The sequence below is a fragment of the Theropithecus gelada genome, chromosome 8 (assembly GCF_003255815.1).
Source record: "Theropithecus gelada isolate Dixy chromosome 8, Tgel_1.0, whole genome shotgun sequence".
In the NCBI taxonomy this organism is placed as follows: Eukaryota; Metazoa; Chordata; class Mammalia; order Primates; family Cercopithecidae; genus Theropithecus; species Theropithecus gelada.
The window spans coordinates 145,543,070-145,556,752 of record NC_037676.1 but is presented as its reverse complement, the minus strand read 5'-3'; the positions used below and the strand labels follow the sequence as shown (position 1 = coordinate 145,556,752).

Here is a 13,683-nt window from a genome sequence, read left to right as displayed (position 1 = left end):
CTCCCCCTCTCCCCTCCCCTCCCCCATCCCCTCCCCCTCCCCTCTCCTGCCTCTGCAGTCAGAGCATCCCGAGAGGAGCATGGGTGTCTGCCGCCCTTCCCTCCCTAGTCCTCTCGTTTCAGTGAAGTGGCTCCTTCTGTCTTCTCAGGCACAGACCTTGGTGTCATCTTTGAGGTCCCCATCCTTGAGGGCCTGGATTCCACATGGAATCCATCTATTAATCCTGCTTTCCAGCTGTGTTATGACGGCCTCCTCTCACCGTTCTCTACTGGCCCAGGCCTCTGCCTCAGTAGGGCTCTAACGTGATTTTCAGAAATCTCACAAGTTTTTCCTTGCAAGACGCGCATTTCACTGTGTCTCCAATCTGCACTGATGTGGGTGTGTGTTGTGATGGTCAGATGTTGGAGTGAGAGCAGCTGTAGTGTGAGGTGCGGGCGAGGTGGGCAGTCAGCCGATGAGTGGGCAGGTTCAGACCGGGGTGCCTGGCGCCCCCATAACCTCCTTGGGGTTCCTGGGGACAGCACCCCTGACCCAGCGTGCAGCCCGAGGTGGGCCCCGTGCCACTCCCACTTAAGCAAAGTGTCTTTTCCTCTCTCTGTTCAGTGTGAGTTTTGTTTCTGAAGATAGTTTTTCACACTTCTTCTTCAAAAGTCCCTTTTGAAGGACTGTTTTTCCAAATTGATGATTTCTGAATTGCTGTGGTGTTGGTGGGGACAGAGATGGGCCTGGAGGGGACCCAGGAGCTGCCTTTTACTGCCCGCCCACTCTTCCCCGGGTCGGGAAGTGCCTGAGATGTGCTCGCAGCTTCTGGCCTGGGGTGGGGACTTCTACCACCAGCTGGTGCTGTGCCCAGAGGCTCCTTGATGCCCCAGCATGTAGGTTACCAGCAGCTTTGCCAGGTGTACTTTTTAAAAATGAGAAAAGGGTCATTAAAAGCATGGGAGGCTTCCATGAGGCTGTTTTGACTCTCTGTTGTTAAAATGGCAACCCTGAATGAGCTGCAGAGTTGCATATTTATGTATAAATTTGTTTTCTAGATTTGCACAGGTCACCAAGCCAGTGAAGACTAATAACCATGAAAAGCCACCCAAGAAAAAAGGCCAAGTAGGCATCTTCAGTAGTAAATAAACAATGAATGTGATTCTGATGAGCAGCTTCACAGGCACTCACGCCTGGCGATGCTGATTCTTGCAGATACGAGAAAACAACGCATGAACTTAGTGTCTGATTTTCTTCTAAGATTTTATTGTGACATAAGTTAGCAGGCTGGGTGCGGTGGCTCACGCCTGTAATCCTAGCACTTTGGGAGGCGGAGGTGGGTGGATCACCAGGTCAGGAGTTTGAGACCAGCCTGTCCAAAATGGTGAAACCCTGTCTCTACTAAAAATACAAAATTAAGGCCGGGCGCGGTGGCTCAAGCCTGTAATCCCAGCACTTTGGGAGGCCGAGACGGGCGGATCACGAGGTCAGGAGATCGAGACCATCCTGGCTAACACGGTGAAACCCCGTCTCTATTAAGAAATACAAAAAACTAGCCGGGCGAGGTGGCGGGCGCCTGTAGTCCCAGCTACTCGGGAGGCTGAGGCCGGAGAATGGCGTAAACCCGGGAGGCGGAGCTTGCAGTGAGCTGAGATCCGGCCACTGCACTCCAGCCTGGGTGACAGAGCGAGACTCCGTCTCAAAAAAAAAAAAAAAAAAAAAAAAAAAAAAAAAAAAAAAAAAATTAGCCGGGTGTGGTGGTCGGGAGACTGAGGCGGGAGAATCGCTTAAACCTGGGAGGCAGAGGTTGTGGTGAGCCGAGATCACGTCACTGCACTCCAGCCTGGGTCACAGAGCGAGACTCTGTCTCTAATGATGATACTAATAATAATAATAATAGTAATAGAAGAAGGAGGAGGAGGAGGAAGAAGAAGAAAGAAAAAGAAGTTAGCAGTGGATGGGGCAGTGGGGTCGGGACCTTCCGTAGTGGCTCTGTGACCTTCCCTTTCTGGTGTTTTGTGCCTGGGCCAGGGTGGACGCTGGCAGCATGGTCTGGTGTGGCCTGCACCTGCTCCGGAGTTGGGAGCAGCCCCAAGCTCACCCCTGACCCCTTTGTTCACTGCCCTTGGTTTCTGCTCTTGACAGAGGCCACAAAGGCTGAGATCAAGAAGCCGTTTCCCAAAGCTCAGTTAAAAGCATCTGTTAGGCCCATAGAGAGCAGTCGTTGCTGGGTGGGGAAGGTGAACCTTCCCTCCTCCTCTGACATGCTTTAATTTTTTTTTTCCCTGGAAGCCTGCGACTTCCCTAAAAATTGAATGAATTATAGAACAGACCTATGGTGCCAATGGGTCATGTTTGGTTAGAAGGTGATAATCTACAGAATTCCACAGATTCTAGATACTATGGACCTATTCCATATGGACTAATAAGAGGACGAATCTTCTTTAAGATTTGGCCTCTGAGTGATTTTGGATTTTTACGTGCCAGCCCTAATGGCCACAGATTTTCTGATGATTAGTAAGCATTTATTCTTTTGACTTGATTATTGTCTCCTTTATATGTGAATTTATTACTCCCGTTGAAACCATATACTAATAAACTATTTGCTATTCAAAAAAAAAAAAAAAAAAAAAGGTTAAGTAACCGGCCCAAGGTCACACAGCCACAAGTGGGCCACACTGCGTTGTAGCCGTCACCCCTGCTCTGTCCTGTATGCAGCCACGAGCCGGGCAGCTCTCCCAGTGGAGACGTGCTGGGGATGTGACACACACACCTGCTATGAGAAGAGCGATGCGTACTCTCTCATTAGCATATTATGTTGACAGTATTTTGGGTGAAATAGTTGGAATTAAGTATATCATTAAGGTCAAAGTCACTTTCTTTTGCAGTGTGGCTTCAGGATGGGGTAAACCCCGCTGCTGCTTGCAGCTGTGTCTGCTGGGCGGCGCTGCCTCCCACCTGGGCAGTCCCTGCATAGCCTTGGAGCTCCGGCTTGGGCTTCCAGGTGGGAAAGGTCTTTGTGGGTATCCGGCTCCTGCATTTAGCACCTGTTCGATTCTGGGAAAATTCTTTAAATTTTCTAAGCCTAGTTTCTCTCATGCAAAACAGGGGTCCTCCTACTTGCTGTGAGGAAGAGTGGTGAAGCCCCGCCTCCGCTCCCTTGGGCAGCCCCTGAGTGGCCTGGGGAGGAAGAGGGCACAAGGGGAGGGGGCCACCAACCCCAGGAATATTGGCAGACAGTTCATAGAAACCCTTCCTGGTCTGCAGGCCTAGACTCCCCAACTGTGTCTCTGGCCTTGTGCAGTGGGTGCCACTTTTCCACGCCCTCCCCAGCGTGTTGACTGCAGCCACCCAGGTGTGAGGTGACCTCATTGTGGATTGGATTTTCATTTCTCCCATGGCTGATGATTTTGAGCATCTTTTTACAGGATTGTTGGCCTTTTGTATCTCATCTTTGGAGAAATGTCTATTTAGATTATCCCCCTTTTAAAAAATAATATATATATTACATATTATTTTTTATATATATATATAGAGAGAGAGACGGAGTCTCACTCTGTTGCCCAGGCTGGAGTGCAATGGTGCGATCTCAGCTCACCACAACTTCCGCCTCCCGGGTTCAAGTGATTCTCCTGCTTCAGCCTCCCAAGTAGCTGGGATTACAGGCATGTGCCACCATGCCTGGCTAATTTTGAATTTTTAGTAGAGACAGGGTTTCTCCATGTTGGTCAGGCTGGTCCTGAACTCCAGACCTCAGGTGATCCGCCCGCCTTGGCCTCCCAAAGTGCTGAGATTACAGGCATGAGCCACCAAGCCCGGCCAAAAAACATTTGTTTTAAGAGATGGTTCAGGCTGGAGTGCAGTAGCCTGATCATAGCTCACGGCAGTCTTGAACGCTTGGGTCCAAGCAGTCCTCTCGCTCAGCCCCCCGAGTAGCTGGGACTACTGTAGCAGGACAGGTCGCAGACAAAACCTCTCGGACACCAGTTTTAGGAAGGAAGAGGCTTTAATCAGCTGGGAACATCGGTAGAATCGTGTCTCAAGATCCGAGCTCCCCAAAGTCAAGATTCCTGTGCCTTTTAGGGACTTACAACTGTAAGGTGTCCACATGAAAGGGCCGTGATACGTTGTGCACGCAGGGGCTGCGTGACTGGGGCTGCATGCACTGGTGATCAAAACAGAACCAAACAGGGAGTTACACAATGCTTCCTCATACAGTGTCTGGAATCGATAGAAAACTTAAGTGATTAGGTCAGGGGTCGATCTTTAACTACCAGGCCTGGGGTGTGGCGCTGGGCTGACTTTTGAATTTCACTTCTGCCTTTTCTTTAACTCCTACTTTTTCTTTTCTTTGAGGCAAAAATTAGGCAGAAGACAATATGAGAGATGGTCTCCTCCCTTTCTACAGGCACACACCATCATGCCTGGCTAATTTAACAATCTTTAGTACAGATGGGGTCTTGCTGTGTTGCCCAGGCCAGTTTTGAAGTTTTGAGATCAGCAACTTTGTTATTCTTTTTCAAATATTGTTTTGGCTATTCTGGGTCCCTTGTATTTCCCTGTGAATTTTAGGATCAGGTTGTCCATTTCTGCAAAAACGCCAGCTGGAATTTTGATGGGGATTACATTGAGTTTTCAGGAATTTTGATGGGGATTGTATTGAGTTTTTGGATCTGTTTGGCGAGTATTGCTGTCTTAACCTTATGAAATCATCTGGTCCATGAACACGGGATGGCTGCTTATTTATTTAGGCTGTCTTTAATTTCTTTGGCCAATGTTTTACAGTTTTCAGAGTATAAGCTTGATACTTCCTTTGTTAAATTTATTGTGCAATATTTTATTTTTTGATGCTATTGTAAATTATTTTCTTAATTTCATTTTCAGTTTGCGCATGGCTCCTGGTTAGAAATACAACTGATGTTTGCATATTGATCTTGTACCCTACAATTGTGCTGAATTTGTCTATTAGCTCTAATAGTTTTTGTGGATTCTTTTTTAAAATTTTATTTTCTATAGAGATAGGGTCTCACTATGTTGCTCAGGCTGGTCTTGAACTCCTGGACTCAAGTGATCCACGTGCTTCGACCTCCCAAAGTGCTTGGATTACAGGCATGAGCTATGCTGCTCAGCCAATTTTTGTGGATTCTGTGGGATTTTCTATATACAAGATTATGACACCTGCAAAAAGAGATGATTTACTTCTTTCTTTCTGATCTGGGTGTCTTATTTCATCTGCTTGCCTGTTTGCTCGGTGAGAGCCTCTGGTACCGTGTTGAGTGGCAGTGGTGAGAGTGGACATCCTCGTCTTATTCTTGATTTCAGGGGGAGCGTCCAGTCTTTCTTCTTGCATATGAGGTTAGCTGCGGGGTTTTGTAGATGCCGCTTTTCAGGTTAGGTTTCCTTCTGTTCTGTTATTGAGTGGGTTTTCCATTCTGTTTATCATGAAATGGTGCTGGATTTGTCTGGTGCTTTTTCTGCATCTATTGAGAAATCTTAGGGTTTTTGTCCTGCCACACTCCCTCTTACAAAACCTGAGGAATCGGCCGGGCGCGGTGGCTCAAGCCTGTAATCCCAGCACTTTGGGAGGCCGAGGCGGGCGGATCACAAGGTCAGGAGATCGAGACCATCCTGGCTAACACGGTGAAACCCCGTCTCTACTAAAAACACAAAAAAGTAGCCGGGCGAGGTGGCGGGCGCCTGTAGTCCCAGCTACTCGGGAGGCTGAGGCAGGAGAATGGCGTAAACCCAGGAGGCGGAGCTTGCAGTGAGCTGAGATCGCGCCACTGCACTCCAGCCTGGGGGACAGAGCAAGACTCCGTCTCAAAAAAAAAAAAACAACAAAAAAAAAAACCAAAACCTGAGGAATCAACTGGGCATGGTGGCTCACACCTGAAATCCCAGCGCTTTGGGAGGCCAAGGTACTTGAGCCCAAGAGTTCAAGACCAGCCGGGGCAACATAGGGAGACCCCATCTCCACAAAAAGTAAAAAACAATAAACCAAAAACCCTTAGAAACCTGAATTGGAAAACACACTGACTTCAGGATTTTGTTGAAGGAATAGTGGGCCTGGGCTAAGGCCCTGTTCTGGGTTGTAGAAAGGGTTGTCTGAAAAAATAATGCGTCGCTGTTCCGCAGCCCCTGGGAGGAGGTGGCCCACCCGGAGAGTCAGCTGCTGTGTCCTGGTGTGTGTGTACCTTCAGCTGCTGAACTGCTCGTTCTGAAATGATGGGACACCTACCAGGTCTGCCTGGGCCCTGAGAGCCAGCGAGTGCAGTCCTCGGCCTCTGCCCGTGGTTTCCAGCAGCTAGATGACATGGACACTGAGTCAGCTGGTGGCAGGGGAGGGTCGCTGAGGGCGTGCGGTGGCAGCCCAGGCTCCCTTCCTGCCTGTGTCCACTGCTTTCCCAACGGTCACAGCGAAAGTGCGGGATGCATGTGAATTCATCTGCTTCCCACGGTCCTGGTGTCTGGGTTTTACCGGGAAGAACAAGGCTGTAGTGCTGCCGGAGGTGAGCGGTGTGGCCTGTTGTGGCTCAGGGCCCACTGCCAAGTGCTGGTCTAGAGGTTTTGCCCTTGGCCATGCTCCCCAGTGAAGACACTGGGGTTAAACCCTGGCCAGGGTCAGGGGTCATGCTGAGGACTGAGTGCAGGAGGGAGGCTCCAGCTGTGCCCGGTCTCTGGTCTCCTTGGGAGTGAGAGGCTGGTTGGCAGTGATGATTTCGCAGGACTTGCAGTGACCTTTGTCCAGAGGCACCACCTCTGAGGGGCTGCTGTGGGCTGGATAGCAGGCGCTTCTGCCGGTTTCTGCATCCTGGAAGTGCTGCTGTTTGTAGGGGATGAGGTAGGGGCCATCTGAGCCTGTGAGGTCCCTTCTCCCCAGCAGCAGAGCATGTGCTTAGGAAGGACCTGCCAGGTGCCCCTGCCCTCGGAGGCTCTGGGAGAGAGCTGTGTGCCAGCCCTGGGCAGGAGCTCACTGGCCTGTGTGACCTGTGGGGCACCCTGACAGCCAGCCCTGTGCTGCAGAGGTCAGTGGGACTGGGTTTGGATCTAGGGCCCCGCCCCAGCGTGAAAGGGCGCTGGACCACGAAGGCAGGGAGACCAGGGGGAGGCCGGCAGGACAGTCGGTGGCCCCGCTGCCGCAGCCCGGTGCAGGCTTAGACCGCACAGCCTCGGAATGAGCGCTGCTGGGGGCGGAGGCCGCGGCCGGAGGCGGGGCGGGGCGGGGCTGGCTGCTGGGGGCGGGGCGGGGCGGGCCGCTGGGGCGGGGCCCAGCTTGTCGCCCTTTCCCGGAGGCCGGCAGATGCGCGTGGTGCGGCTGCTGCGGCTCCGGGCGGCTCTGACGCTGCTCGGGGAGGTCCCCCGCCGCCCGGCCTCCCGGGGCGTCCCGGGCTCGCGCAGGACGCAGAAGGGCAGTGGAACCAGGTAAGGCGGCCCACTGAGCAGGCGGCGAGGGCCCTGAGCACCGGGCTGGGTTAGGTCCAGAAAGGGGAGTGACAGGCCTCGTGGGACGGCCTTGCCCTGCTTCCGGTTTTCCCAAAAATCAGGCCGGGAGAGCATGCCTGCCGCGGTGTGAGCGGCCCGCCTCCTGCCCGGGGTGTGCAGGCCCCCCGTGACGTCACCCCTCCTTCCCCAGGCACCAGCCCACCAACCCTGTTTGGGGAAATCTCCCCCCTTTTTTTGGCTTGCGGTTTCATTTGTGTAGCTGTGCCTGGGCCTCAGCACTGTAGGGTTTGGTCAGGTACTTTATAAAAACCTTCTGTTGCTGTGCCTGGTCTTTTGAGACCCGCCCTTTCCTGGAGTCGGTTCCCGGGTTGTCTCCAGGACGATTCTGCATGACCGCGGGCACTCACTGTCGTATCTGCATCACCAGGCACACGCCGCATGGATCCAGTGGCCCTGGTGGCCGTTCGTGGTCCCAGGCGCTTTCCTGGGGGACATGTGAGAAGCCCTGCCTGCGCATACTGGGGTAGCCGCATGGGGTTGGGTCTCTGCGCACGAAATGCTGGAGGTTTCGGAAGAGCTGGAGAGTTGACAGCCTCACTGGTGCGTGGAGATCCTGCAGGAGTTTCCGCCAGTGGGTTCACCGTCATTCACTTGGTGCTTCCAGCGTGGTGTGTCTCTGTGGCCTGGTGGTGCGCTGTCACCATATCCGTTCACAGCTGAGGGCCTGCACAGCTGCCCAAGGCCATGCCGCAGAAATGTCCTGTCTGCCTCCAGGATCTTGGGACCCAAGAGAGCCCAGATGGGGGAGGGCGTCTTGGGAGGAGGGAGTTCTGGCCTGCCCTGGAGCTGGGCTGGCTGTGGGCCCTGCACTGAGGCGCATCTCTCTGAGGGTGCACAGGCAGGTAGGTGCTTTCCAAAAAGTGCTGCTGGGCTGCAGTCACCCAGGTGGAAAGGTGGGTTTGGAGCAAGGTCTCCCTTTGAAAGCCAGCTTGCGTCTGATGGTGGTGCTGGGTACGCGGGTCTCTGCAGGGGTGAAAGAATGTCACTACAACGTGCACAACGTGCAACGCTCAGTTGGGCTTGAGCACACCCGGCACTGCAGCCCTGCCTGGCTGCTGGCCTGCAAGTTGTTTCAACTCAGTGTCTTCATCTGTGAAATGAGACTGATGGTGTGATTACCCTAGAGGCTTTGTGTTACTGTCAGTCAGTTCTTTATTTTTATTATTATTATTATTTCTTGAGACTTGCCCTGTCACCCAGGCTGGAGTGCAGTGGCGCAATTTCAGCTCACTGCAGCCTCTACCTCCTGGGTTCAAGTGATTCTCCTGCCTCAGCCTCCTGAGTAGCTAGGATTATAGGCGCCAGCCACCACATCTAGCTAATTTTTGTATTTTTAGTAGAGATGGGGTTTCGCCATGTTAGCCATGCAGATCTCGAACTCCTAGCCTCAAGTGATCCACCGACCTCAACCTCCCAAAGTGCTGGGATCACAGGCTTGAGCCACCACGCCCGGCTCCTATCAGTCAGTTCTGAGATACCTGTGGTTTCACATTTTCTCACACCCTGATTCTCTAAGAAGGCGTTGTCTAGGTTAAGAGGGCGAGGTCTAGGTTTCATTCTTCAGGGTACTTAGCGATGCCGCCTCCTATCAGCCCCACCCTAGACATGCTGTATTAGGGCTGCTGGGCTCTCTTGAACTCCTAAAACCTGTAAGAAGGGTGAGGCTGGTCTCACCTGACATGGAAAAGCTCTGCAGAGTCAGCAGAACCCCCCTTCCCCCGACTCTTCCCCCAGACTCCAGCTGCCTGCAGTATCTGCCAGCTAGCTTTTTGTACTTTCACCATGTTGGCCAGGCTGGCCTTGAGCTCCTGAGCCTGCCTCAGCCTCCCAAAGTGCTGGGATTACAGGCGTGAGCTACCGTGCTGGGCTCCACCCTGGAAGGTTCTTGAGCCGGTTAACTTCTCCCTACTTTATCACCTCTGCCTCTGGCTCTTCTAACCCTGTCCATTCCCTCCTCTGCAGAGACAGCCAGAAAGGCCCTTTCAGAAATGTCAGTGGCACATGCTTTCCTCTCTCAGACCCTTCAGAGACTTCCTGTTGCTCTGAGGACACTCATCCCAGCCGAACAGGCCCACCAGGCCCCTGACAGCACTACCTGGCTGGGGTCACGTGCGGGTCTCCTGGCTCTGGCAGGTGGGGGTGTGATCTGGAACCTTCTGTCCTTGTGCGTCTGGGGGAGGCTCAGAAGGTGTGTCCATCTCACTCTCCCCCATCCTGATGGCGCTCCCACCCTCCCACCAAAGCCTCTCCCACTGAGGCCTTTGCACTGGCCATCCTAGATGCTGGGCTCACTCTTTCCTCAGCCCTGCTGACTGAGCCTGCCCACTGCCTGCCAGCCATGCCCCGTCTCGCTCCTCTCCTCCCAGGCCCCTCTCAGTGTCTGGGTTCAGTTGAGCCCTGGGTTCAGTTGAGCACGAGGCAGTGCTGGCTCAGGGCTGGCTCAGGGCGGGCTTGGGCTTGGGCTTGGCTGGAGCCTCAATGGATAGACAATGACTGGCCTGGAGAGTTAGGATGGGCTGTAGCCACCATGCTGGCTGTGTCCCCGTCCTCCGCCCCCAACCTCCAGAGCTGAGCTTGTCAGGCCGGGATGCCCTGGGAAGGGGGACCTTGGCAGGGAGCCCTGTGGAGCCTCATTGTGTTAGTGCATTGCAAGCCCTCCCCCATGCCCAACAGGAACCCTTCCCTGAAAACCCCTGAGGCGTCTGGCTTCAGGGCCTCCCCTCCCTGCCCGGCCTCCTCCACCCTGCCCGAACTTCTGTGGGTGGCTGTCCTGCGCCCTGCTGTGGTGCCTCTCCACTGGCTGCACTGCTGGCCCCCTCCATCCAGCTCCTGGGAGGCAGGGCTGTCTCGTAAGCAGCCAGGTCCTTTATTTAGCTAATGAAACGGTCCCATGGAGAGGTTCCGGAGGATTCTAGAGCGGCTCTGAAGGGACCCATCTGGGGAGAGGCCCTAGAGCCTGGGAGAGGCACGTTGCCTTGCCCTTCCCCGCTTAGCCGGGCTTGGTGGGATCCGGGCTTGGTGGGATCCGTGACTCAGCAGCGCATGGGCCGCTGTGGGTGGGGCACGGGCGGGTGCACAGGCAGGGGCCTGAGGTCAGCAGCGCATGGGCCGCTGTGGGTGGGGCATGGGCGGGTGCACAGGCACGGGGCTCAGGTCAGGGGGGGTTGCCTCCCTCTGCAGGCCTTGTTTTCCTCCCCCCGTGAGGTGGAGGCCACACGACCCCCCTGCTGGGAGCCACAGGGAGGAGCCACCATGGGAGGGGGGAAGAGGCTCACACCGGGCCTGGCCCAGGAGAGTGACACGTGCTGTCTCCATCTTTAGGTGGGAGGAGGAGAAGCGCGAAGACAGGGTGAAGTGGAGACAGCTGGAGCACAAGGGCCCGTACTTCGCACCCCCATACGAGCCCCTTCCCAATGGAGTGTGTTTCTTCTATGACGGTGAGGACGCAGGGAGCGGCTCCTCCCCGGCCTGTGCTTGGCTCCCTGGGCGTGGGCTCCCAGTGGGCATCTGGCTCGCTCCCTCAGCCCCGCTGCAGGCTTCTGGCTATGAGCGCTCCGTGCCCCCTTCTTGCAAGTGATGCGTGGGGGCTGCTGACCGACTGACCCGTGCTTGGAGGGCAGCAGCTCAGGGGCTCCTGTCCCTGCCTTTCCTGCTGAGCCTGTACTGGCTGTGCCTGTTGTGTCCAGGACCCGCTGGGCAAGGCCCACCCTCCCTCCCTCCCCTGCACCACTGTGTTCCCTGTGTGTTCTGAGTATACACAGTATGTGCACTGCGTGTACGCCTGTGGATCACAGAATGGTCACTTGATCCCAGCTTGTGATTCTCAGCAAGAAGCGGAGCTCGTGATCCACATGAGCGCTGAGCCACCCTCAGAGGCGGGACCTCGGGGGCTCTGGGTCAGCAGGGCCCAGTGCAGGACCCACCCCTCCTGCCCTTGAGCCCTGCTGTCTGCCCCAGGGCCGAGGAGCTTCGGCTTGGCTCTTGTGCTGCTGATTTTAGCTGCTTCAGCCCATTTTCTTCATCTCTGCTAGAAGGCATCCTTCTAAGAAAAGCAAACCTCTTCTCCCCCAGGGCGGGCCCCCACGCTGTGCTGTGCCCCTCCCGCCAGCCCTCCCGTGGGCCCCCTGCCGGGTCACAGGCACACCTGAGTTCGCTGAGCTGCTTTGATGCCATTTTTTGTTCATAGCCTGTTTCTCCGAAGCTGGACTGGAGATTCCACAGGGACAGAGGTTCTAGCTGTGTCTGTGGGGGCTGCCCACAGGAGGCCACGGGGCCTTACTGAGCGTCTCGCGCTGTGCCCCTGGCCCAGTGTAGCGGCCGCCTCGCCCGCCCCAGAGCGGCCCTGCAGGATCTCCCTGGCCAGGAGGGATGTGGCGGGCGAGGACTACCCGTGCAGGGCCATGGCAGGCAGTCCGGGGAGCAGTGGTGTCACGTGGGGCCCAGTGGGGCCGAGCCTCCACAGAGGGGCAGCAGGAACTGAGCCCCTCGGGCCTGTGCTGCTGGCCTCTGGGCCTCTCGTCCTCTGTCCTGAGAGGCTAGTTATCAGGAATACCTTCTTCCTTGTTACCAAATGATTATGCCTTTATTTCTCTAAAATTTTCTTATGAAAACTTTTCAGACACGCAGTTGGAAGAATTCCTGGTGAACACCCTCATTCCCACCAGGAGCCTCTCGCTCTGCTCACCTGGCCCCAGCTCACCCCCTGCATCTCTAAACCATACCGATCTTAGAAGAAAACGCAGGGACTGGTGGGACAGAGGCTGGCAGAGTTTTACAAGGTTACACTTACAGTTATTCCGTTTTCTGCTTTGAAGCGTTAACTTTTATTTTGCTTCCGTAATTTTGTAGAGATTGGTGTGTTTTAAAATTGTACATGTTCCATTTTCATGTAATGTAAATGTAGTAGCAAAGTAAAGTGCTAAAGGAGAAGAAATCAGTAGCACCTGAAATCTGCAGCGTTTTCACCACCCACTCCAAGATCACTGTGGTCGTCACCTCCACGCAGGGTGATTGTCGTTTGTCATGTAGAACATGCTGCTGAACTTACGGAATAAGGCCTAGCTTCTTGCTCTTGGCATAGTACGCACGAAAGCGTAGTTTAAAGCAATGAAGTCATGTCAGCTGGAGGCCAAGCCTGTGGCCGTTCTCTCATGTGATGTGTCTTTTGATGCCTGCAGGAAAGCCCATGAGATTGAGCGTGAAAGCGGAGGAGGTGGCCACTTTTTATGGGAGGATGTTGGATCATGAATACACAACAAAGGAGGTTTTCCGGAAGAACTTCTTTAATGACTGGCGAAAGGTAAGTACCCTGGGTGGCCGCCACAGCTGTCCTGGACCTGGCTGGCCAGGCCCCTGAGGTTCTGCAGTGCCGCCTCTGGACGCCCCTTGCAAGTTCCCGGTGCCGCTGCATGGCCACTCGCTTCGAGCTCCTGGGCTCAAGCCATCCTCCTGTCTCGGCCTCCTGAGTAGCTGGGACCATAGGCGGTGCCAGCGTGCCCGGCCTAGTGCACCTCAGACCTTTCCCTTCTCAGGCGGGCCGTGGGTGTGGAGCCGGATTGGTGGTAGCCTGACTCCATGGACCGCTGAAAGGACAGGGGTCTGGCATGTAAGAGGGAGAGTGGAGGGGGCCACTGCCATTTCCCAGCCCCCGGGAAGACAGGTTTGGTGAGAAGCTCTTTGGAGGGGAGGGTGCTCCCTCAAGGTTTTTTCCTTGCTCATTTTCAAGGTGACTGCCCTTCGCCCATGGCCTGACTGGTTTCATGTGTGTGCCATGGGCTTTGTGCCCTGCAGGGTTTCTGTCGGCACCACACCTGCAAGACTCGCCCCGACTTGCTGTCCCACGGCTTCTGCCTGGCTCTGGCCAGGTCCCGTTTCCTGCGTCGTGTGACTCGTGCTAGTCCATTTCCCTGTTCGTGGGTGTTTGATTAATTCCTGTTTTTGGCCTTTGCGTGTGTAAAGCTGCCACGAACATTCCCACAGGACTTAGGGGTGAAGTTGTTGGGTCACGGGCTACATGTGTGTCCAGCTTACTGGAAACGCCAGGCTGAACTGTCCACAGCCTGCCACGGGTGTGAGGTGCCTCTCTAGTGGGCACGAGGTGACACCTCACCGTGGGTATGGTTTGCGTTTCCCTAATGAGAAGTGATATTAAGCATCTTTTGGTGTACCGATGTGTCATTTCAGTATTTTCGTTTGTGAACT

At 54.7% G+C, this 13,683-nt stretch overlaps 1 protein-coding gene across 3 annotated transcripts in view; it reads left to right on the top strand.

Annotated features, from left to right (window-relative positions):
• TOP1MT (DNA topoisomerase I mitochondrial) overlaps positions 1 to 13,683 on the top strand; it is a 45,429-nt gene that overhangs the window by 16,059 nt on the left and 15,687 nt on the right. For 2 of the 3 annotated variants that reach the window (XM_025394900.1, XM_025394899.1), the window contains 2 exons: positions 10,804 to 10,919; positions 12,660 to 12,781. In XM_025394900.1, coding sequence (XP_025250685.1) covers positions 12,668 to 12,781 — 114 coding nt within the window. In that variant the 5' untranslated portion in view covers positions 10,804 to 10,919; positions 12,660 to 12,667. Of the gene's footprint in view, positions 1 to 7,250; positions 7,402 to 10,803; positions 10,920 to 12,659; positions 12,782 to 13,683 lie in introns of those variants that run through there. The other variant, XM_025394898.1, reaches the window with a different exon arrangement.